Source organism: Hemicordylus capensis, chromosome 4 (assembly GCF_027244095.1).
Source record: "Hemicordylus capensis ecotype Gifberg chromosome 4, rHemCap1.1.pri, whole genome shotgun sequence".
Classification (NCBI taxonomy): domain Eukaryota; kingdom Metazoa; phylum Chordata; class Lepidosauria; order Squamata; family Cordylidae; genus Hemicordylus; species Hemicordylus capensis.
Genome location: NC_069660.1, coordinates 207,056,657 through 207,081,952, shown reverse-complemented (window position 1 = coordinate 207,081,952; position 25,296 = coordinate 207,056,657). Strand labels below are relative to the sequence as shown.

The window sequence follows — 25,296 nt, the reverse complement described above, 5'->3', positions numbered from 1 at the left end:
CCCTTGTTGCTTTGTATTACTGAGGTTAAATCAGTCGAAGGGATGAGACAGACGTCACTTTTGAAAATGTGGTAGTTGCATTTGGAATCTCACTTTTTAAAATCAAGTGAGAGTCACTTCTACACAAATACAATACAGTTTTGTTTTCCTTCACTCCCCCCTGCCCCGATGAGGCTGCCCAAATTATTTTAAAATGGAATTGCAGGCTGAGAATTTCATTTCAAATGAATAGAATAGCATTGGCAGACAGGGCTGTCCCTTGGGGGAACTGGGGCTATTGCCCTGACCCCTGCACTTAGAGAGCCTTGCCAAACATCATCCCTGCCCCTCCTGCTAGCTCTGCTCCCTGGGTTAAAGGTCATGGGCATCACCCCTCATCCCCTTCACCAGCCTCCCCTCCTGGCTTTCTCTCCTGCCACTGCTCTTGCTGTAGCAGTAGTAGTATGCCTTTGTTGACTGCTTTGCCGACTCAAGGTCTGTCTGTCACCCCCACTCATCACTGGCTGCTCCAGCAACAGCGACTCACTTGCCCAAAGACCACGTTTGTACAGCTTCATTCCCTCTGTTCAAGCATCCCACCATCCTTTCTTATGTGGGTGGAGGTTCAAGTGTGGTGACGGAACAGGCCCTGGAGCGATGGATAAGCGAGTTGCTGCTGATGCTGCCAGCCGGCAAGGGGAACCCAGACAGAATCCAGTGGGCAAGGCCACTGGATGCACCTTGCGACAGCCAGAGCAGCAGTGGTAGGCAGAGCACACACCAGGAGGGGAAGGTCGGCGAAGGGGGTAAGGGGCAGCGTCAGGAGGCAAGGAGAGAGGGTAGAGGAGTGGTGTCAGTGGCCACCAGCCTAGGGGGCAAGGCTGGCAAGGCAGAGGGCCAGTGAGGTGAAGAGATATATTTGATTATATACAAGTGTTAAGGGGCCCTCATGCTCTGATTTGCCCTAGGTTCTACACCACCTGAAGGACAGCCCTGTTGGCTGATATTTTGCCAGTTTTGTGACTGTTGAATGAGTCCCACTGAACAGAATTGGAGCTGCACTACTGTGTCCTAATCTTAAAACAGAGCCTTTTTGGATTGGACATCGAACCAGTTTGAAGAATACATCCCTTTTGGTTTGGACCTAGGGCCAGTTTGGAGGATATGTCTAAATGGCTCCATAGGTTCTCAGCCACAACTTGGCAAAGAGCAGCTCCTTTCCTGCTCCCACTGCTCTTGACCTCCTCCCTCTCTTCACTGCCACTGTGTGCACCCTTCACCACCACTACCACCACCACCTTCTCCTCATTGACTGCTGGGATGATTATGAGAAGGGAGAGGAAATGGAAGAGAAAATTAGGAAAGGGCAATAGCATACTGGAGACACTCTGTAAAGTATATAGAGTGCAGTACTGTAATGTAATGCACTTTCCTCATTTCCTCTTCTGCTCCCTCCCACTTCTCATAATCAGTGCACTGGTTAATGAGGAAGGGGTGGTGGTGAAATGGGAGGCTATTGCCGCTACAAAGAAGGCAGAGGTGAGTGTGTTTGCACACTCCTGCAGGCAGGAAACCAAGTGGTGGTGATAGCCACCACTACAACTTCAAAATGCAAGGTGGGCTTGGAGGGAGGATGGTGCAACACACCAGAGGAGGGTGGCATTTAGTAAGCAACCTCTGATGCACACAGGTCTTGGATCACCAGTGACTTTAAGATAATATTTAGATTGTGTGCTAAGAGGCAGTTTGGATATTCTACTCCCTCGTGTGATGATGCAGTGGCAGGACAGGTGACAAGTGATTTGGCAGTGCTGCTCAGAAGTACTGTCTGGACCAACCCCAATGGTCTATCTCAGGTCTGCACAACTTTGGCTTTCCCGCAGCTGTTGGCCTATAATTCCCATCACCCCTGACTATAATGTATTATTTATTTTTCTGTGTAAACCACCTTGAGAACTTGGGTTGAAAAGCGGTATATAAAAATTTGTTGTCGCAGTAGTAGTAGCAGTATTGGCCACTGTAATGGAGGATTATGGGAGCTGTAGTTAAAAACAACAACAACAAGAGGGCCCAAGTTGTGCAGCCCTGGTCTATCAAGTCCAGCATTCTGGTTCTAGTGGCCAGCTGCGTATTTTTGGGAAGCGGCAAGCAGGACATAAGAGCAACAGCCCTCCCCTGTTGTTTGTCTCAAGCACCTGGTATTAATCCGGACTTTGCGTCCCTCTATCACCCAAACACCAGCCATGCAAACATGGGAAGCTGCATATCCCATCACCCTCTCCAGCCATGAAACACACAAGCATGATCCCAGTTAATATGTACTCATGACATGCTACTGAAGTCTGTGTGCATACTTAGGTATGCACACAGAAAGACTGCTGGTAGGGATGTGCACGAACCTGTTCAGAGGCCCTTTTACAGGCCTCCAAACAGCTTCGAACACTGGGGGGTGGGGTGTGTGTTCAAAGTTTGACGCCGGGGGGGCTGCATTAAAGGCGGGGGAGGGTGCACTTACCTCTCCCATTGCTTCCCCCCCCACCCCGCTGGTGTTCGTTGCCAGTAAAAACCTTCGGGGCAGCAGCATACCTCCCTGCCGCCTCTTCCCCCTCCTCAGCCAGAAGTGGCCAGAGGTACTGGGTGCACATGTGCTTGGTGCATGTGCGTGTGCACCCGTCTGACGTGTATGCGTGCACACATGTGCACACGCGACAGGCACACGCACACCCAGTACTTCTGGCCACTTCCAGCCGAGGAGTGGGAAGAGGTTGCAGGGAGGTACGTTGCCGCCCCGAAGGTTTTTACCGGCAATGAGCACCAGCGGGGGAAAAGCAGCGGGAGAGGTAAGTGCACCCTCCCCCGCCCTTAAAGCAGCAACCCCATCAGAATCTAACTGCCCCGCTGTGGTTCTGTGCACATCCCTAACTGCTAGTGGTGATGAGCATTTGTATGAACATATTATGCTGGCCTACATGTTTCCCCGTGATTGCTACTATCTGTAAGTTTGCAGGAGGAGACCAGCAGTCTCCAAAGACAGCAGCTGCAGTTGCTATGCTGCAGCAGTAAAGATAGGTACGTTTCAATTGAGGCATGTTTTATTGGCAGTAGTTCATTAACAAAGCTTGCTTAGAATCCCTGTCTGGGAAACAAATGATCTGACTCTTTAATTATCTAACTGAAAGTGAGCTCTTGGCTGCCTTGATCCCCTTCCGTTTTTGTTGTTGCATTGTATAGGATTCTGCATCCTGAGAATTTTAGTTTAAGATAGAAAGCAAGTTTGTGGTGGCTGTGAAGGTAACATGAGCAATGCCTGACAACTTAGGATCAGACAAAACATCTTTGCATTTCTGTCTTCCCCTCCCCCATGGTAGTTTCAGAGCACAGCTGCCCCCAGTTTGGACTGAGATATGGTGTGGTGGGAAGAAGTTTAACCCTTTCCTCCTGCATCAAGGTCCCAATTAAAATCACTCCCCTCCCAGGTGCTGTTTGACCTGAGAGGGAAGTTGCAATGGGCAGAAATAGCAGCTTCCTTTTCAGGACAAATAGAAGCTTTGTTAGGGAGGATTTTCACTGAGACTGAAGTAGTGGGGGAAAGTGTCATCCTGATCTGGATCAGGGCCCTCCACAGCTGCTCTTCCATAAACAAAAACAGATGGCAATGCAAAGTCATCTTTAACCATCATGTGTAGTTTTGACCCTCACTGCTCAGAATAGAGATCTAGAGCTAAGTAGTATCTCAAGCGATCACAGGACTACACTAAGGTAGATTAAGCTTGAGGAGATTAAAACATAGTTCCTTACAGTTCTATAATTCTATCATTTTGAATGACAGCTATAATCTAGTTTCAGACACAGTGCCCACAGAAGACAGGACAAGTGGTTTTCAAGCAATGTCTTGCATGTAGCAAGGATGTATAAATAGGTATATAACATTTCTCCAGGATGTTTATGTTTGCCAGCTTGGAACTAGATGCCAGAATATGTCAAAACTGTAGTATTTCATCCACATTATCTGGCCATTTCCGTATGAATTATTTTTTATTGTAGGTGTTTCATGTAGGAAAAGTTGCGAGAGCAGATTTGAGAAGAAATAGCTTCTGGTACTGGTTAGGAACATAGGAAGCTGCCATATATTGAGTCAGATCATTGGTCTATCTAGCTTCACAGACTGGCAGCGGCTTCTCCAAGGTTGCAGGCAGGAAACTCTGCGGGAAAGAACACATTGGCCCCAGGGCCTGATGGTCTGACATGGCCTTTCTATAAGATTTACGCAGACCAGCTCCTACCAGTTTTAGTAAAATTATTTAATTTTGTCCTAGACAATGGGCGTTTAGATAGGTCCTTTGGGGACGGCCTCTTAATTCCCCCCCCCCAAGAAAGGTGACACCACTTTACCACAAAACTGGAGACCGATAACCCTCACAAATATCGATTACAGAATCTTTGCCAAAATCCTAAATAATAGATTGGCAAAAGTGGCCCCTAAATTGGTCCACAGCTTGCAGACAAGCGCTATCTCGGGAAGAAAGATGACAGACTCATTGTGTCTGCTGAGAGAACTTTTTTACTCTATACAGAATGAAAGTTCAAAAGGTCACCTCCTCTTATTGGATCAAGTTAAGGCCTTTGACAAAGTGAACCACAATTATCTGTGGACATTGTTGAAAGCTAAAGGTATACCTCCCCTATTCGTTTCTTGGATACAGCTGCGCTATACGAATGCAAAGGTGACACCACAGATTAATGGATGGCGGGGCGACCCGATCATTTTGCATTCGGGTGTCTGCCAAAGATGCCCACTGAGCCCATTACTTTATGTTTTTGCCCTGGATCTGATACTGATCAGGATTCAGAGAGAACCCCATCTGCAAGGACTCTCGGTCTCTTATCCTTCCGCCCTGCGAGATCTTCCCGGGAGGGAGGAGGAGGGAGAGTGATGGGATAGCCGAACCACCTGTCCACTCAGAACTGCATACTGAGTTTAGGGTAAAATTTGTAGCTCATGCCGATGATGTTACAATACTGTTATCGAATGAAAATAAAATCTCTGTAATACTAGACCTCTTCTGGGAATATGGCAAGATCTCGGGCTCAGAATTAAATGCTGACAAAAGTTTATTTGTTAAAATGGACCCCGGATGCCAGCAACTCTCGTGCCTAGCCATCTCTGAATGTAAAAGCGAAGGGGCCCCAGAGTCCAAACTGAAGTGGGTAGATACAGTAAACATTTTGGGGATTGAATATGGGATTAAGGAAAAAGTCGGGGGGGGGGGGAATTGGACAGATTGGGAAGAAAAAGTAATGCTTAAAATCACCATGTGGAAAAAATGGAGCCTTGCCATGTACCAGAAAGCGGTTTACATCCGGACTTACCTGATACCCCCCAGTGCATAACCTGGCGGTAGTCTATCCTCCCCGGCTCGATCTCCTTCAGAGAGTTGAAAGCCAGATCTTCCATCTAGTATGGCACACAGCGTCCTTCCCTTTGGCCCGTGCGGTAGCATTTAAGGAGGTTGAGCGGGGAGGCCTAGCCCTACCTGCCCTGCAACCCTATTTTGTAACTGAATTCATGTCCTACAATTTTGGAAACTGGATTTTCGTGAATGTCCATGATATGTCCAACCTCCTGCAAAAAACCTGGGTCTCGCTTTTCGCTCTGGATTGGCGCAAGTCAGCATGGGGCATAGCATGGTGGGGGAAAGGATGTTTCAATGGTAATAACACACAAGTATTAAAAAGAGAACACCCAGACTACTTGAGAGATTTGTTATTCACACTTAAAAAATGGAAGGTTGAACCGGATCTATTTAAAGGATCCTCCTCAGTTAAGCAGCTAAGGAAAACAATTTATGGAGAGATTCTAGAAGTGGGTTTCTTAAAACCTGATTTAGAACGTAAAACGCTACAAACACCGCACTTCACAGTACTTGTTGCAACCCGATCACCCTATCGCTCTCTTTAAGGAGAAAAAAGTCCCTTTCCATTTATGGGAAACAAGGTGGCGCTTATACCATCAAGTACTACCACTTAATGCGGCTAAACCATGGCTCCCAGAAGACCAGCAAGAGTGCCCTAAAATCACTTGCAAACAGAAAGCTAGTAAGCTAGGTAAAACATTCAGGGAAACCCACTCACGTTTCTTAAAAGAATGTGTGGGAGCCAAAAGAGTGTGGCAGGGAGTAAGCAAGCTGTTAGAGTGGCCTGATTTGGAAAAACAGACTTGGGAAGAACTAACCTTGGGTTTGAGCAACAGAACCTCCTTTCGAGGTCCCAGAAAGAAACCTTCAAGGAAACGGGACGGAACAGGTGCCCTCATACTAGGGAATTGGAACGTTCCCCTTCTCGTAATCAGGTTAGTAAACCTGTATGTCATTTATGCAATGCTCCTGCATAGGAATAGGGAGGGAAGATGCGACCAAGAGGTTCACGCAGATGAGACAGTAAATCCCTTCTGGAAAAGTTTGTATGGTTATGTGCAAAAGGACAAGAGTATCTCTTCTAAACAGCAATGGGACAAATTGTGGAAATGGATGTCGGACGTAACCCCCCCCCGATCACCTGATGTGCCTTGAAATCCCCCACCCCCAAGTTACAGTACTATCTGCATATACTTCATAACCTTGTGGGTTTCCAAATCCTTGTGTGTAAATCTTTGTAGATATATCATGTACAAACAACCACTTTGTATCAGGGGCGTAACAAGGCTGGAGTGGCCCAGAGACAAAATTTTAAAATGGGCCCCTCGCTGATACACACACACACAAACACACTTTTCACAATATATAGTCATGTGACTTGCCTCTGGGGGGGCCCTCGAGGTGTGGGGGCCCCCAGGCAGCCGCCTCCCCTTGCCTAATAGTAGTTACGCCTCTGCTTTGTATATAATTGTGCTTTGGCAATGTACTGTATGCTTTGGTAGTTTGTTGGTTCAATAAAAAAATCTTGTCCTATAAAAATAATAATAATAAAATCTTGTCCTATCTTGGGAAGCCAGGGAGGGAATTTGGAACCTTCTGCTCTTCCCAGAGCGGCTCCATCCCCTAAGGAGAAGATCTCATAGTGCTCATAGTGGTTAACCTCTGCTCTCTTCAAAACAGAAAAGGGTGAACAGGAGAGGAGAGCTGGTCTTGTGGTAGCAAGCATGACTTGTCCCCATAGCTAAGCAGGGTCTGCCCTGGTTGCATATGAATGGGAGACTTGATGTGTGAGCACTGTAAGATATTCCCCTCAGGGGATGAAGCCACTCTGGGAAGAGCAGAAGGTTTCAAGTTCCCTCCCTGGCTTCTCCAAGATAGGACAAGATTTTTGGAGAGGAGAGCTGGTCTTGTGGTATAAAAGCATGACTTGTCCCCATAGCTAAGCAGGGTCTGCCCTGGTTGCATCTGAATGGGAGACTTGATGTGTGAGCACTGCAAGATATTCCCCTCAGGGGATGAAGCCGCTCTGGGAAGAGCAGAAGGTTTCAAGTTCCCTCCCTGGCTTCTCCAAGATAGGGCTGAGAGAGATTCCTGCCTGCAACCTTGGAGAAGCCACTGCCAGTCTGTGAAGACAATACTGAGCTAGATAGACCAGTGGTCTGACTCAGCATGTGACAGCTTCCTATGTTCCTATGAATTCAGAATGGCAATATCCCTCTGAAAATAGTTCTTTTGAATGACCAAAAACAACTTAATGGAATATGAATTGTTTATGTTGCAAAATTATAAGACTAATATACAAAAGATGCATATTTAAACATACATATGACAAGATATTATTGAAACATATGAACATTTCAGATTCCTCACAAATTCAGCAATACTGAGGAGAACGGCTATCAAGGCTAGCAGTGGCGGCTGCACAAGCAATAAAAGATGAATGGCATCGCTTGCTTTCGGATATGGGTTGTCACCCATACTTCCTCTCTTGTCAGCCCTTTCTAGTTGCCCTAAGAATTCCTGAATTTTTAATATGAATGTAGCAACCATATTTTCTTTTCGGTGTTGATCTCTCAGTTTCAAGACTCTATTCACAACTATAAGTGTGTTTGAGTTACAGAATTGTCAATTATTTCAGCATTGGTTGCATTTCTATCCCATCCTTGTGATAGAAATTGGTTGCATTCTATCTCAGTAGACAACATTACTATCTCAGTAGACAACAGTAGATACTATTTCTATCTCAGATACTATTTCCATCTCAGTAGACAACAGTAGACAACTCTATTCACAACTATAAGTGTGTTTGAGTTACAGAATTGTCAATTATTTTAGCATTGATTGCATTTCTATCCCATCCTTGTGATAGAAATTGGTTGCATTTCTGTCTCAGTAGACAAGTAGTTGTCTACTGTCATTGATACTGTTGGAAGCAGAGTGCATATCCTCCTTTAAAAAAATAAAAATACACCAAAGTAACAAAAAACAACTTCACGGGATATATGAAAATATGCATTGCAAAAAATATCAGACCAAGGTATACAAGATACATACATTGAATAGAAATGTTACAACAAGCGATTTCAACTTTATAATGTAATAGTAACAATATAGAATGGCTGCCAGGGTGGCGTAATGGTTGGAATGTCAGACTAGACTGGGAAGATCCAGGTTCAAATCCTTACTGAGCCATAGACCTCACTAGGCGACCCCTGTCAGTCCCTTTCTTTCAGTTCAGTGTACCTCACAGAGTTGTTTTTAGGATAAAATGGGGGGAAAGACCCTAGCAGTTGCCCAGAACTCCTTGGAAGAAGGATGGTATAGAATTGCATAGCTAAACTATAGACCTTGCTGCAAATAGCTGCTTTAGGGGTAAATAGCTAGGGATGGGGATTTCTAGCAGGGACATGATGCAGGAAGGAGGGGTTAAACCCCCTCTGTACACACCGTGGTCCAATCTGGACTGGGACCTTCCACAGCTGCTTGTTGTTAATGATGCTAGTTTTAAGTACATCTCTTAATTATGCAGCTAGCAGAAGTGTAGTTTGGCCTTTAAACTGGTCCCATAGTCATTCTCTCTTCCCAAAGAGTTTGGAAACCTTAGGGGTGAGGGTGGGACAAGGTGGGAACAGGGGAGGGATCTCTAACAGATAATTCTCAGTACCTCATCAAGATTTTTTAAAGATTATTTGGAGGAAGCCAAGCTAAAGTGATATAAAACTGATATACACATGTGGTATATATAACTGATAGACATGTATAGTATTAAGAAATATTGTTACTCATTAGTAGCAAAATACCAGGTTTAGTATTTTAGACCTTAGTATCGTGTGTGTGTGTGTGTGTGTGTGTGTGTGTGTGTGTGTGTGTTTTAACTTTTCATATACAGGAACATCACAAAATTTAATTTTTCAGTGTTGTCATTCTGGGATATGTAAACCCTGAGTAAAACATTTGCAGCAGAACTGGAGTATGGCAGCACAAGTAGGCAGTCAGGGACAAACTGTGTGTCAGTATGATCACAAAAAAGAACTCTCAGTAGAAGAAAGATCTGCAATGGCTCTGAGTCTTATAGAACCCAACGTTTATAAAATGTTTGTCCTCCTTTCACAGCCCTAACAGATTAGTTCATAGAATGAACCAATGAGACATGTTTAATGACCCCACCTAGTTAGCTCAGTCTAGTATTTTGCCGAAGGCTCTCTGTGTGTTTGTGTGCACCTCTAAATAAAAATCCAGGTTCATTGGTTAACCTGACATGGGGAGAAAAACCCACCATATTCTTGAATCCAAATATGTGGATAAGTTCTGTTAGGGCATGTCTGTATTACTCTGAAATGAGTATAATTGTTGTGGCTTCCTTTCAAAGAACCTTGGGAGTTTAGGGTTGAGGGTGATGCTAAAAATTCTTTGTTGCAGATCCTTAGTCCCTTTAGGATTAATTCTTACAAACAAGAGATGAGGTAGCAAACCTCGGTCTTCACTGTACCTCCTCAGACTGCAGGTAGGAGCTCACATGATTGAATGCTCCTCCATACAAACATTTCCCTTCACATAGAAAACTGGTATATGAAGTAGCTAGCTAAACTAGAAGTTTTTCCCTTTACATCTAATTTTCTATATACAGGGAATTGTTTTTTTGAGGAAGGGGGGCAGAATGAAAGAGTATTGATTAGGTGTATCCTGACCTGCAGCCTGAAATGTCCAGATACAGGTTTATCACCTCGTTTTCTGTTTGTGAAAACATGGCCTCAGAGAATTACAGTTCTTAGAGCTCTATGGTGGAGAGTAATTCTTTGGTGGAGAGGTTCAACAAGTTTGGATTTGTAATGTGGAACTCACATTCCACAGAGACTGAAGAAAGAGCCATCTGTTGAGCTTCTGTAAGAAAAGACTGAACTCAGGCTTACCCACTTGCCAGTTCCTTGCATCAGAAATAGTGGATGTGATTGCTGTTTCACACATTAGATTTTCAGTGGACACTTAAGATGTTTTTACAGTTAAATATATAAACTATTAATGCAGAAAACACATATCCAGAAACTTGTGCTGATCTAGGACTGTAATAAAGATTGGTTGATATTCATAAACATACTTATAATGGCCACATTCACATTTAACGCAAAGCCATGGGTCCATTGGACCCGCAGTTCTGCGCCCTGCTTCCTCAGCTCTCCTGTCTGAATTTGAACATTCAGTAGAGCTCCCTCTCTGAAGTCTTGCTGACTGCAGAGAGGAGGGGGAACTGGCTGCCTGGGCTTCCTTCTTTAATGAAGGACAGCCCCGGCAGCCAATAGCAGCCACATTCACCAGAGTGAGGGAGGTGCTTCCTCCCTAAACTCTGGTTGCAAAGCAACCAGACTGCAGCGCCAGTGTTTGGACATAACTCTGGCACCGCAGAACCAGAGGTCCAAGAGGTGGACCTCACTACAAACCGAAGGTACAAATCACTGTCCAGGGAGAGAAGACATGGGTCCATTTTCTGTTGTGACTGAGGATGCCCACATTCAGAAGTACAGATTTTGAAACTGGAGGTCTCTTCACCACTGGGTTATATGGCTGTTGATGGCAGCAGAGAGCAACATCAGTCATCAGAAGCCTGTGCAAACAAAGCAGGTTTTAATTGTCATCTAAGTGAGGATGCTGAATGAATATTTCTGGGAAGGCATTCAACAGTTGGAGTGCCACCACGCAGAAGTCCCTGTCCTTGGTTACCACCTGCCTAATTTCTGGAAACAGGAATACTTGGCATAGGTCCTCCAAGGCCAGACTTAATAAACAAAGAAGTTTATCTGTGTGGAAGCCCTGCAGCCCTTTTAGATCACGCAACACTACTTTTGGTGAGGGTGTTTGGAAGGAGAGAGGTGGAGGGGCGGCATTTGTGTCTTTCTTTGTCAGCCATTTCTTCATTCCAAATGGCTCTCAGTGGCTTTCAAATATGTAGGGGAAAGCCGCTTAAGGGGGGCAATTTGGAGCAGGAAAATGGCAGACAGGGAAAGAGCCATCTGTGGGGGAATAAGATATGCTCATGCATGTCTCTAATCACAGAGTAGGAAGGTTGGCTTGGATATAATGTCTGAACTGGCCCATGTGGTTTCGGCCTGAGATACAAAGCAGTTTGAGGGTAGTACATCGTGGATGACACTGGAGAATCCTGTCTCTTAGTTCAGGCCAGGTCTGTTTTATTAACACCCATAGTTCCTAGGGGCAGGTTTCAGTCACCACACATGGGAAAACATTCAGATCCACCTATGCCTAGTAGTAGTAGTAGTAGTATACTGCTTTTCAACAAAAGTTCCCAAAGTGGTTTACATAGAAAAAATAAATAAGATAGATCTCTATCCCTAAAGGACACCAGCAGAATCCACTGGAAGAATGCTGTGCTGGGGTTGGATAAGGACAGCTGCCCTCTCCCTGCTAAATAAAAGAGAGTCACCACTTTGAAAGGGCCTCTGCTCAGTTAGCAGCGCTCATTTAGAGAAAGTTTTATCAATTTAGTTTCTACCCCAAATGAAACAAAGAGACCTTTCTCATGTGCAGTGAGAAGGGGCTACCCGTTTTTGCAGAGAGGAAAGCCAAAAGCGCTTACTTCCCTGCAGACGATGCTCATAACGTCCCTGGGATGGGCAGATCACCCACCCAGACAAGCACTGTTTCCTGCCAGCAGCTCCAAGTGTTGGGGTGCCAGGATGCATTGCTCCCGTTGCTCTGCCCCCCAGAGCTCCAATAATGCACCGTGCGAGTGAGTGGTACATTATGGGGCTCCGCCCTCCCCCCAAGTCTTCTAGCCCCAGCTGCTTGCAGCCACAGCTGACAGGTGATTTGGAAAACTGGGTTAAGGGAGCGCTCGCTCCCTTAACCTTCTTTTCATGGGAGGCACCGTAGGCAGGTTTGCCACTATGATGCCACTGCGATCATGCGCGATCCCGGTGGTTCACACATGCATGCAAAACCGGGCTGGGCTCTCTTAGCCCAGTTTTGTACACATGTGTGAATAACCTCAGTGCTTTGGTATATTACAGCCTGTTCACATAATCATCCACTGCTACCCTTCCCTTCCCTTCTGCCTCTGCCCCTGTTGACTTGTCTCCTCCATTGTCAAGATTTAGTCTGTAATCTCCTTAAGGCAGGGAACCTGTCTTTATGGGTGTGTTTTCACATTTATTTTTTAAAAGTATGTATCACTTTTAGCAGATCTCAACACTTTTTACAGTAATTAAAATAAAACAATAATGATCTGTACGGTTTTTTTGTTTTGTTTTTTATGTCCCGCTCTTCCTCCAAGGAGCCCAGAGCGGTGTACTACATACTTGAGTTTCTCCTCACAACAACCCTGTGAAGTAGGTTAGGCTGAGAGAGAAGTGACTGGCCCTGAGTCACCCAGCAAGTATCATGGCTGAATGGGGATTTGAACTCGGGTCTCCCGGGTCCTAGTCCAGCACTCTAGCCACTACACCACGCTTGCTCTGTAAAGCACCATATTCGAGTATGCTTAATAATAATAATAATAATAATAATAATAATAATAATAATAATAATAATAATAATAATAATAAATTAATAATATCATCATCATCATCATCATAACTTGTTTTCTAGATTATTTTAATAATAATATTACCGTGCAGTACAGGCATTTAGAACATGTTCCAGAAATATCAGCATTTATGCTTTATGAGGGAATGTCTGGTGCAATAGCACTCTCTACTGGAAGTCTTTTAAAGTGACATGGAATGGAACATTTTGTTAGATTCTTTTGATGGCTCTGGGATTCACAGAAGCTTTTCACATGATTTTCTAGACTATTTTTTGTATTTTATCTACTGAAATTCTTCCTCACCTTTTAAAATTAAGGCCTCTTACTGAATTTAGAGCAATCAATAAATATCAAATACCAACATCAAGTATGCAAAAAGCTGTTTCCCAACAGTCCATCACCATTTAAAATGACAAAGAAATGGAACTCAGGATGTGCCTGTGCCGAATGGAGCAGGGATCATTTTCAGTGACTTGATTTATGCTAGCTGGGATAATAGGAGTAAAGAACAGCTGTTATCACGAGGCAGCAATGTATCCCCCTCCCTGCCAAAGACAAGGTAGCAGCAAAGACAGGAGACCCCCTCAGCTCGCCAAATAATGTTACTCCCATATTTTCTTGTTATATGCCCCCAACCTGGCAAAACACTATCTTTTGAGGGTTTTAAAGATTTCTTTTTGTTTAAATGTACAAACTTATCAACTTCTACATACCACATATGTATGTGTAAGTCTTCTGTATAAGTCTACCACATATGTAGAAGTTAGGGATGTGCATGGAACCAGCCGGGGATGGTTTGATGGGGGCGGGGTGCTGCTTTAAAAGTTGGGGAGGATGCACCTATCCCTCCCTCTGCTCTTCTCCCACCAGCGCTCCTTTTTTCTAATGTCCACCGGGGCAGCAGCGTACCTCCCTGCCGCCCCATTGCCCCCGTTTACTGGATACAACCAGAAGTATCCGATGTGCCTGAGTAAGTAAGTGCACCCTCCCCCGCTCTTAAAGCAGCACCCCCCACCATTGAACTGGCAGAACCGGCCACCTTTCGAACCGGTCCAGAGGCCCTCTGAATAGGGATGTGCAAATGGTTCGAATTTGAACCGACCCGGTGGGGGTGGGGGTGTTTTTCGAGCAAAACCAAAACTGAACCTCCCCCTCCGAGTTCAAACCTGGTTCGAATTGAAACCAAACCAGGCGAACTGGTTTTGTGCACATCCCTACCTCTGAACCGGTTCTGTGCTCATCCCTAGTAGAAATCACTACCTTCCTTTTGGGTGGCCCCATTTTACTCCCAAACTGGTAGGTACATAACCACTTGATTTTGCTGTTAGAAGGAATGGTAAATGAAGAAAATAAAAACGCTGATGCCTATATAAGATACAATACTTCTCTCCAGACCTTATTTTATTACGTAAATTAAAACATAGAAAGAGGGAATTGCAACAAAGAACAGAGATTTTGACATATGAATGTCAGCTTCAGTGTTCTATATCCCACTGTTTAAAATCCACACTTATATCCAAGACTTTTCCCCAGTCTAATTAAACATCTGGGGAGGATGTTTAACATAACAAATGGGGGAGGAGAGAAGAGGAGAAGGTTGATGACTCACGCCTATGCCTGGTTATCGCTGACACTGAGAGAGAAAAAACCTGGGAGGGTATGAAAAAAAAAAGTGATTTGCACCCTTTAATGCCTATGTAAGATACTTTTTTTCAAACTGCTTTACATTTTTTCTCCTTTGTTTTTAGGACTAATCACAATTAAAGAGTCTCATGACATTGAAGCCCGACTTAATGAAGTAGAAAAGCTTCTCAAGAATATTATAAATATGCCTTGGAAGGTAAGTAGGCCACAAATTAAGCCTCAATGAAACTAAAATTTATAATAACTGAAATTTACCCCTACCTTATTGGATTTCTTGCAGTTCTCCTTTTGTTAACTGGCCAGAGGAAGGCACTGGCACAGAAATACAAAGCCTTTCAAAAGTTTAGTGATACTGTCAAAACTAGAACAGGATCATGGGTGACTGTACTTGAATCCAGAACTGGAGGTTGTGTTTCCCTGCTGTGGTGGATTCCTGAGGTTAGTTGCATGGGTTAGAAGCTAGAGCCTGAAATGCACTAAGCAAAAGGTCTTACTCTGTTGGCCAGGCAAAGGCAGAAATCCAGGCTCCTAGTATTTATACAAAGCCTGGACAATCAAAAATCTCTAATATTGTCTGACAATTGCCAATGCTGATATTGCATGCTTTTGTTCTCTGCTTTACCTGAAGGGGGGCTTTGAAGCTTGAGCCCACAGGCCATGATAATTCACCATATTAGGTCCCTTCCAGGGACTCTGGGCCAGTTTGAATGATACTTCTCTGACCAGACCAACCACATATGATAAAGATGTGCATGCACCTCCTTCCCTCCTTCCAACAGCCGGCATGCCTAATGATATAGGTGGTGTTTTGTTTAAGCTAGCATTTGTAGCTGTTCAGACAAACCAGCCCCCGCATGTTAAGCAAAGGGCATTCTGGCATGCTGGGGATGGGGAAATGTGCCTGCTCATTGCACATGCATGGCCCTATTATCTGCATCTGGGCCTGTCAGAGAAGTATCGTCCGGACCGGCCTTAAAGGTTCCTTGTTCATGTCATAGAATCCCTACCAGGCATCCTCTCAGAATGTGTGTGTGATTCGGACTTCCCTATGTGGCAGAGTAGCAAGTGAGCAGTAGCAGCAAGCATGGTCTTTTTGGTTGTGGCCCCTTGGCTTTGGAATGCCCGCCCCAAAGAGCTTCACCATATTTCCTCCCTCAGTGTTTTTTTTTTAAACCAGTTTAAAACACATCTTTAAAAAGAAGCCTTTTAATGTTTCATCTTTGTTTGTATCTGCTTTAGTTTCTATAGTTCTTAGTTGTTAGCTTTTAAAATAACTTTTCATTTGGAACTTTTTTAAAAAAATGTAATTTTAAATGTGATTTTAGCCTGGTTTTAACATGTTTAACTTAAATTTGATTAATTTTATTAGTCTTATTTTATAGTGTATCTTTTTATTAATGTTGTGAGCCGCCCCGAACAGTGGGGGCGTGGGGTATAAATATTCTAAATAAATAAATAAATAAATAAATGTCATGCTGAAATAAAAATGACACCTGTGTCTCTGCAGTTGCAAGTTAGCCTTAGCCTCTTAGCTGCCTGAGGCAGAATCCAGCTGCCTTACCCCCACCCCACCGCCGACAGGCAATTGCTCACTTGTGGCATGCTCTGACCTGCCCCTCTAACATGATGTACAACTGAGAAGGAGATTGTTTTAAATCAGGGCTGCACAGCTTCAGTCCTCCTGCAGATGTTGGTCTACATTGCCCACTGTGACTGGGGGTGATGGGAGTTGTAGTCCAAAAACAGCTGGACGGCCAAAGTGGTGCAGCCCTGTTCTAAATGAACCAGACAGTAGCATGAAGTCTGCTTTATTTATCAAAATAGATATAACGCACAAACTTTTTTTTATTAATGCAGACATATAACACACATTATTACTGTAACAATGAGAAAATACAATATAATGAATTGCATTTTATTACCTTGTACTCATTTGAAATGTGTACATCATATATCTACACACTTACAAGATGATCCGTGCATTATAGACACAATCCAGTAGGGGTATGCACGGAACCGCCAACTGTGGTCCGGCACTGGGGTGGGGGGGTACCTTTAAGAGCGGCGGGAGGGTCTACTTACCCCTCCCGCCGCTTTCCCACTTGGCGCCGTAATCTTCAAAATAATTGGGGCGGGCGCAAAGGACTTCTGGGTTTTTTTGCAAGCAACATCGGGGAAGGGGCGGCAGGGAGTTGTCCTGCCGCCCCAATTACTTTGAAGATTACGGCGCCAAGCAGGAAAGCGGCGGGAGGGGTAAGTAAACCCTCCGCCGCTCTTAAAGGTACCCCCCCACCCCCGGACCGAACCACCCAGCTCCGGACTGGTCCAGACTGGTCTGGAGGCTTTTTTAATGGCCTCCGGACCGGTATGGGCCCATCCCTACAATCCAGTCAAAGTTAAGCATTTTTGTGATACCCACTGAGTCTGGAGGGAGAGTGTTGAGCCGCATGTGTTACATAGAAATACATACACCTTTAAGTTCTAACTCGCTATCTCTAGTGGCTCATGCCTCCTGTTTCCCATTTCTAGTGTTTCCCTTCTTGAGTGCATGGTGTCAGATCAGGCCCAAGAGACTAAACTGTGGCATGAAGTATGTTTGTTCATGCTTTGGATTTTCCCCCCACAGGATACAGAGAGGATCATAGTAGTGCCACTCCAGTTCAGTGCTGTATTTTTTATTTATTATTAATTGTTATTGTATTAGAAGAAGAAGAAATCTAGTCCCAAAAGAAGAAAGGTGTGGTTCAGTAATAACAGGACACTTTGGATCTCGTCTGTTGCTAAAACAGCCAATATTGGAGGCAGGCATAAATGTGTGGCTTCTCCTGCTTCAATGTTAGCTGTTCAGGTGGTGCATCACAAGGAATAGTTCCAGAGGCCATGCTCTCTCTCTCCAGAATCAGCATCTATCTTCTTTATATATATTTCCCTAAGGCATACCCATCGCTAATCCCATGTGTGGCAGCCAGGAGCGTAGCGAGGCTGGTGGCGGCCCGTGTACAGCCCCCACCTGCCGCAGCCCTCAGCCCCCACCCCATCTGATGTCAGACATGGGGGCCCGGCTAGCCACGCCCCTGCATCTGACATCAGATGTGGGGGTCGTGGTCTCCCTCTCAAACGGGGCCATGGGGCCCCGTTTGGAAGGGAGAGCACTCCGCACTGTGTTGGGCAGTGTGGGCCAGAGCAACTCTCCCTGCCTTAAAGGCAGGGAGAGCCATTGTGGCTGCACTGCCAATGTAGCACGTGACGATCTCTCTCCTAAACAGGGCCGCACTGCCCTGTTTGGGAAGGAGATAGATTGGCCCCGCTGTGTTGGCAGCAAGACCAGGAGCAGCTCTCCCTGCCTTTAAGGCAGGGAGGGTCATTCCGGCCATGCTGCAAACACCGCTTGGGCCAATTTCGGCTCCAAACAGGGCTGTGTGGTCCCGTTTGGGACTGAGATAATGCCCCAGCGTCTGATGTCAGACATGGGGTATGTGTCTGGGGCTGTGCTCGCAGCCCCTGATTGGTCGCAGCCCGGGTTCTATGAACCCATTCACTCTGATGGCAGCTTTTGCGAGAGTTTGCGAGCAGTTGCCCGGCTAGCGATGCAGATGGGGGAGAAAATGGTGGTGGTAACCGGCTGGCTGGCAGGCAAAGAAAATGGTGGCAGGCGGGCAGCTGGCTGGCCGGCCGGCCAAAGAAAATGGCGGTGGGGGTGGATGGGAGAGACGAAGGTGGTGGCAGGGGGCAGGCGGGAGAAGAAGATGGCCAGCGGGGGTGGGGTATGGGGGAAGAAGGCGGTGAGCAGGCAGGCGAAAAAGCAGCGGGGAGAAAGCGGCGGCGGGCAAACTAGAGGCGCAGATGCTAGTAAACTGTAATTCAGAAGTCCTTTTTAAAAACGTTGTGAGCCAGTTCTAGAAATAGTGTATATGCTGTTAAGAGTGATTGAAATAAATAGGGACCTCTGTATATGCAAGGGTACACAGAACTCTGGATTGGGGCAATTCTGTCTAAGGTTAGAACCTTTTGCGCACATCATTGGGAGTAGGTCTCATTGAGCAGAGTGTACTGACTTCTGAGTAAATTGACATAAGATTATTTATTTATTTATTTATTTATTTATTTATTTAACACATTTCTATACAGCCCAAAACTTGCATCTCTCTGGGTGGTTTACAATTAAAATAATTTAAACATTAAATATTTAAATCATATACTATAGAACCCAGCATCACAAGTATTAAAACCATTAATCTAATTAAAAGCCTGGGTGAACAAATATGTCTTCAGTGCCTTTTAAAAAGTTGCCAGAGATGGGGAAGCTCTTATTTCAACAGGGAGCACATTCCAAAGCCCAGGAGTAGCAATGAAGAAGGCCTGTTCCCGAGTAGCCACCAGATGAGCCGGTGGCAACCGTAGACGAACCTCTCCAGAAGATCTCAACGGGTGATGGGGTTCATGTCATGCTACAAAACATCCCTGTTTGTTTCCCATGATAACATAAAGCAAGTTAAATGACACGGGTACCAATTTATTTATTTGTTTGTTTGATAGACATATTTCTATACTGCTCAAACTCATGTCTCTGGGTGGTTTACAACAGAAAGGTTAAACCAGAATAAATGACAGAAAAAACATTAGTTAAAACAAAATAAATAACAGAAAAGATTGACTCACTACAACAATTTAAATTTTAAAACAACGTTTCAAAACAATGTTAAAACTATTAAAACACTATTTAATTAAAAGCCTGGCTGAACAGATGCGTCTTTAAAGACTTTTTAAAATTTGTCAGAGATGGGGAGGCTCTTATTTCAGCAGAATTAAGTGCTCCTAATCCCATTGCAAGAAATACAACTGAAATTTGAGAGCTACAGGAGTTTGTTTGTTTGAGTGATGTTTGTTACATCCCTTTCAGTGAGGGAGGTAAGCACTGAGAAAAGCACATAAATAATCTGTCAAGCAAATGCTGATGAATGTTGGCTGTCTGGCACTGATACCTGGTAGGAGAGTCCATTGGGAAGTGTTACAACATATGGTCCATCTTTCCCAATAAGATACAGCCCAATAAAAGGTAGAGGGGATTGGCAGAATATATTCAGCATGACTTGCAGCTCATGCAAAATGTGTCTTGCATCATAAATGTTTGCACCATAACATCTACCCCGAGGAGCACATTTAGTATACCCGAAATGCAAGCATAATGCCACTGACTGCCATGCTGAGGAAAATTACTCAGAGCAGCCCCATTGAAATCACAAGGGCATTGGGTTGTCTAATGTCTCCTTTTAATTTCAATGGGACTACTTTGAGTAATTTTCCTCATCGTGGCAGCCACTATTTATGGTGACATTCTCAGTATTCCTCATCCAAAGCATTTCTTAACTGGAGCAGTAAGTCTTACAATTGGTCTTTAGTCTCAGGCTCAAACTAGACATTGTGGTGGCAGTTCTATATGTTTAAACAGAGAACTGCCCCGGTCACACAGAAAGAGGGGTGAGCTCGGATTTGGCAGCAAACGTGTGTGGGTGGCCACAGCTTCCCTTCTTGCAGGTTTTTTCTCAGAGTGTTTTTTAGCTCAGCCATGCTCCCAGAGGCGTATCTAGGGAAAATAGTGCCTAAGGCAAGCACTGAAATTGCACCCCCTGTCCAAACATCTGACACCCATCTTTCAGATAACTTTACCATAATATCAGCTCAAGAATACAAGTCAAGCTCGTTAATCTTTTAATATTTCAAAAACTATTTAGCAGTGGACGTAGCCAGACCAAAAAAGGCTGGAAAAACTACAAATTTCAGGATGCTGGGGCTCATGAAATATCCAAATACTATGTGGAGGTGTATTTGGAAAACTAAACAGAAGTGTTTAATTTTCTACTATGCATTATAGCATCACTGTTACATAAGTTTTAAAAATAAATGGAGAATTTCAAATTTCCCAGATACTCTGAAAATAATTAAAGGATATGCTGTGTCACTGCTTGGAATATATTCTAGTCTTTCAGAAAGACAGTTAAAATGAGAGAAAGAGAGCAAGAAACTCCCAGTGGGCCTTAATACTAAGGATTTCACATTGATTCAAAGACAAACTCACCATTAATAGCCATATTATTAAGACATCACATTTAACTCACTTATCACAAGAAGCAAAGTAAGAGCAAATGAATACAATCTTAGCTCATAAGATTCAGCTCAGGGGAGTCTACAAAGGTTCCCCCTCCCCCACTGGCCTCTAGGGCCTCGCAGGGACCATTTGAGCATGTGTGGTGGCCATTTTTAAAAATAAATTTTGTTTTTAAAAAATGGCCATTGAAAACAAAATGGCCACCACGCATGCTCAAATGGCCTCTGCAAGGCCTGGCATGGCCTAGGACCTCACAGAGGCCATTTGAGCATGTGCGATGGCCATTTTGTTTTTGGCGGCCATTTAAAAAATTAATTTTAAAAAATTGCGCCCCCCCTTCAAGTGGCGCCCGGGGCACATGCCCTGCTTGCCACACCCTAGATATGCCCCTGCATGCTCCAATACCATAAGTGTGCTCAACTGGGTTTGATGCATTTGCAGAGAAGTGTGGTGGGGAGGTAAGAGGCAAGCATGGGGAGGATTCAGCGTCCTTCATCCATATACTCCTTTCTGCAGTCAAGGTAGTTCCATGTTTAAACACACCAAACTGCCCCTGTCATGCCTTGGTTCACTCTGAGAACTGAATCTGAGATGTGATTTCTCACTCTCTCACACACCCCTTGCGATTGTAATTGTCTCTTTGTTTTTCTTCAGTATTCTAGATCTGAAGTTGTCCTCACCTTCTTCGAAAGATCTCCTTTAGATCAGGTGCTAAAAAATGACAGTGTCCATAAAATTCAACCAAGCTTTCAAAGTCCAGTTAAAATATCAGGTAAGTTGTATCAGCTTGCTAAATACAAGCCACAATAGTTAATAACATTGGGTGTTTTTCCCTCCTTACCTATCTTGTTCAAAAGAAAGTTACTTCCACTCTACCCTCTTCTTAAATTGTTACTGTTGGAGATATGATACTTGCCTAGATGGACCACTGATCTGAGCTAATATGGAAATTCTTAATTTCCTTAGACAGCTTATTTAAAACATATCCTGCCTTTCTTCTGTTATGCAGAGATGTTCAAGGCAGCTTACAAGAACAAACAACACAAAACAAAATAGCAAAGGACCAAATTAAATATGACAGTGGGGATGCACGCATGGGGATACAACATCTCTTTTTTAATGTTTTGCTAAAAGCAGCTGCCAGTGGGAGGGCTGATTCAGATGGGGTTTCACTGTGAAGTGAGAGGGGCTTAACTCCCCATCCTTGGCTCATGCTGCAATTCCAATCCAAATTGACTCTAAAAGTTGCTGTTAGCTGTGGAAGGAAAAACAAATTATACTGGCACAGTTCTGTGTGCACACCTAGAAGGAAGTAAACTCCATTAAACTCAGTGGGACTTCCTTCCAAATAATGAGGGAACAGTTAAACAATCCCTGGAAAATGGTGTTGCGGGAAGTGAGAATAATTGAAATATCCTTATAAAAATCTGAGCGGAAGACAGTGTAAACCCCACCCAGCACACAGCTGGTTCTCAAAGAATCTGACATTAGCCCCAGCATCCCATAGGACATAAGATCTGTAAGTTGTTATCAAAAGTGCACTGAGTTGCTAGTTAGATGCCTCAGCTATGTTTTTTCTTATGTGGGGAAATGAACTCAAATCAGCAGTTCTGTCACAGTATCAATTTGAGCAAGTCTGGTGGATGAGGAGACATAAATACAGTTCCAAGGTTTTATTTTTAGGGTAAATATGGGGAAATACAGAATGCAAGAGAGTTTGGATAGCAAATTCAATAACTTTGGCTAGAAGAGGGTATAATTGGAGACTTGCAATAATGAGGGGGGAGGGAGGCAGAGAAAGAAGTGAGGAAGCCTAGGGATAGATGACTGAGTGGTTAGTATTACCTATCCTTCCAAGTGCATTCGATGCATGTAGATCAGGCCAGGTGCCTCCTCCTGGAATACACCCAGGAATAGGTGTAGCCAGGAAGAGAGGCAAGGGGCAGCAGCCACAACGTGTGAGAGTCCATAGGATGTTCCGGATCCCAACAGAGTTTGGAGATTCTGAAGGTTCTGGGAACTCAGAAACCATGTGGCTTGCTTAGAGTAGTTATACTTGCAAACATGCCCTGAGGCCAGTTTTCAGGTGGCGATTCCACCCTGGAGGGTAAGGAGTTTCTTGCAAAACAGCAGGGTCCATTGTGAGGATCAATGAGCCACTGCAGGTATGTCCCAAAATGGCAAGTTCAGGCTATGCAAATATGCTTGCACATGAGGAGAATCGGGCTATGTTTGTTTACTATCAAGACCAAAGTGTCCCAGGTGCAAAATGCAGATGCGTTGTTTACTTATGAGTGTCTCCTCTCTTATCTTTGCTAGCCAATTCATCAAACTTAATGGGGTGAAAGATGGCCATTTCTGCACTCCTCTTGCTGAGCATTCCAAACTGTTATCTCTTAGTCGGGAGCACCTCGTCACATGACAATTTGCCTTGAATGGGTCTATTTATCCAGCTTGCCTTCTTAGAGAGGGGTAGGCATGGGTGTGTCCTGTTTTGGTTTTTTGACTCTTGAACCTGGAGGCATGCTGCCAGATTCAGCCTGGACTTATTTACCAATTTGTGCCAAGCTGCTTGAGTTTGTATGAGGTGAAACGTTCATGGAGACTATGATACCATAGCCATGTGCTGTCTGTGTATCTTATAGAGGGGTGCTCTCTGCACGACCCCAAAACATGGATTACTGGCAACAAAGTATATTTAAAACAAATGCCAGTAATCCCTCCTCTTCTACTTTGTAGAGCAAGAAAGTGATAGTGACTGGCATTAACATTACTCAGAGTAATCCTATGCTTAACTAACAAGCAGAAGGTTGCCGGTTCGAATCCCCACTAGTATGTTTCCCAGACTATGGGAAATACCTATATCGGGCAGCAGCAATACAGGAAGATGATGAAAGGCATCACCTCATACTGTGCTGGAGGTGGCAATGTTACACCCCTCCTGTAATCTACCAAAGACAACCACAGGGCTCTGTGGGCACCAGGAGTCGAAATTGACTTGACAGCACACTTTACCTTTAATGTCCTCTTAATTTCAGTTAGACTACTTTGAGAAAGGATAATTCCTTTTGGCCATTAACATTGATTGATTGATTGATTGATTGATTTAACTTGTATACCGCCCAAACTTTCGTCTCTGGGTGGTTAACAATAACATAAAAACAATTAAAACAAATATAAAAGTTTTAAACCGTTTAACAATTTAAAAACAGTATAAAATTAAAACAGTATAAAATTAAAACTACAAATTTAAAAAGCTGAAAAAGCTTGAGTGAAGAGATGGGTCTTCAGATGTTTTTTAAAAATAGTCAGGTATGGGGAGGATCGCATCTCAGCAGGGAGCGCATTCCACAATCTCGGGGCAGCGACCGAGAAGGTCCGTCTCCGTGTGGCCACCAGACGAGCTGGCGGCAACTGGAGACGGACCTCCTCAAGTGACCTCAATGGACGGTGTTGCACATAATGAAGAATGCATTCTCTAAAATACCCAGGGCCTAAGCCGTTTAGGGCTTTACAAGTTATAACTAGCACTTTGTATTCTGCCCGGAAACCAATTGGCAGCCAGTGTAGCTCCCTCAGCAAGGGAGTAATGTGGTCTCTCCGAGATGACCCAGAGACCAACCTGGCTGCTGCATTCTGAACCAACTGAAGTTTCCGGACTACGTACAAAGGCAGCCCCACGTAGAGCACATTACAGAAATTCAGTCTAGAGGTTACCAACAGATGTACCACTGTTTTGAGGTCATTGATCTCGAGAAACGGACGTAGCTGACGTATCAGCCGAAGCTGATAGAAAGCACCCCTGGCCACCGCCTCAACTTGAGAAATCAGGGAGAGGTGTGGATCCAGAAGTACTCCCAGACTGCGGACCTGTTCCTTTTGGGGAAGTGTGACCCCATCTAGAACAGGTAGGTCAAAATCATCTCTGGAGTTCTGACCCCGCACAATAAGTACCTCCGTCTTATCTGGATTCAGCTTCAGTTTATTCAGCTTCAGCTTCAGTTTATTAGAAGTGGAGGCCTGAGGCTTAAAGGGGATAAATCTACTCCATCTATGCTCAGAGACTTATAAAATGTACTGCTTTCTAGACAGAAGGAAAAGAGACACTAATAAGTACTAGCTGAACCCGCACAGAACACCAGTGTGCTAGTACTTTATTGCTGTTCTGGCCCCCCACCACAGTCTCTTTGTGTTTGCTCAGTCCCATAAATTTCTTTATAAACGCAGTTTTTGATCTCTTGTTGTACTGATATAATTATTAAAGTGTCAAATGATCTGACCTGTGAGAGACCCACATAAAGTTGTCCATGGCTGAAAACTTGTTTTTGTATGTATAGGCAGATTTTTTTCAGAAGCTTGTCAGAAGCTTTTTCAGAAGCTGTGACTTGTTGATAGTCATTGAGAAAGCTAATCTTATAGGGAATTGTTTTCATTTGAATTTGAAAGCCATGTTTGTATGATGGCAGAAGTGGTATTTGGGGTATGAGTATAGTTTCTGTATTAATTGTTTCTGTTATTACTTTTTCTTTGATTATGTTGCATAGCGAGCGTGTTACTCAGGGGCAGAGCCACCATTGGGCCAACAGGTTCAAAGAACCTAGGCCGCGCCCTATCAG

General features: G+C 44.3%; 1 protein-coding gene across 1 annotated transcript in view; it reads left to right on the top strand.

The window, feature by feature from the left end:
* Positions 1–25,296, top strand: part of PXDC1 (PX domain containing 1) — a 60,276-nt gene that overhangs the window by 15,941 nt on the left and 19,039 nt on the right. Inside the window, exons 2-3 of the mRNA XM_053250691.1 lie at positions 14,679–14,770; positions 21,335–21,452. Of these exons, the coding sequence (XP_053106666.1) occupies positions 14,679–14,770; positions 21,335–21,452 (210 nt within the window). The remainder of the gene's footprint in view (positions 1–14,678; positions 14,771–21,334; positions 21,453–25,296) is intronic.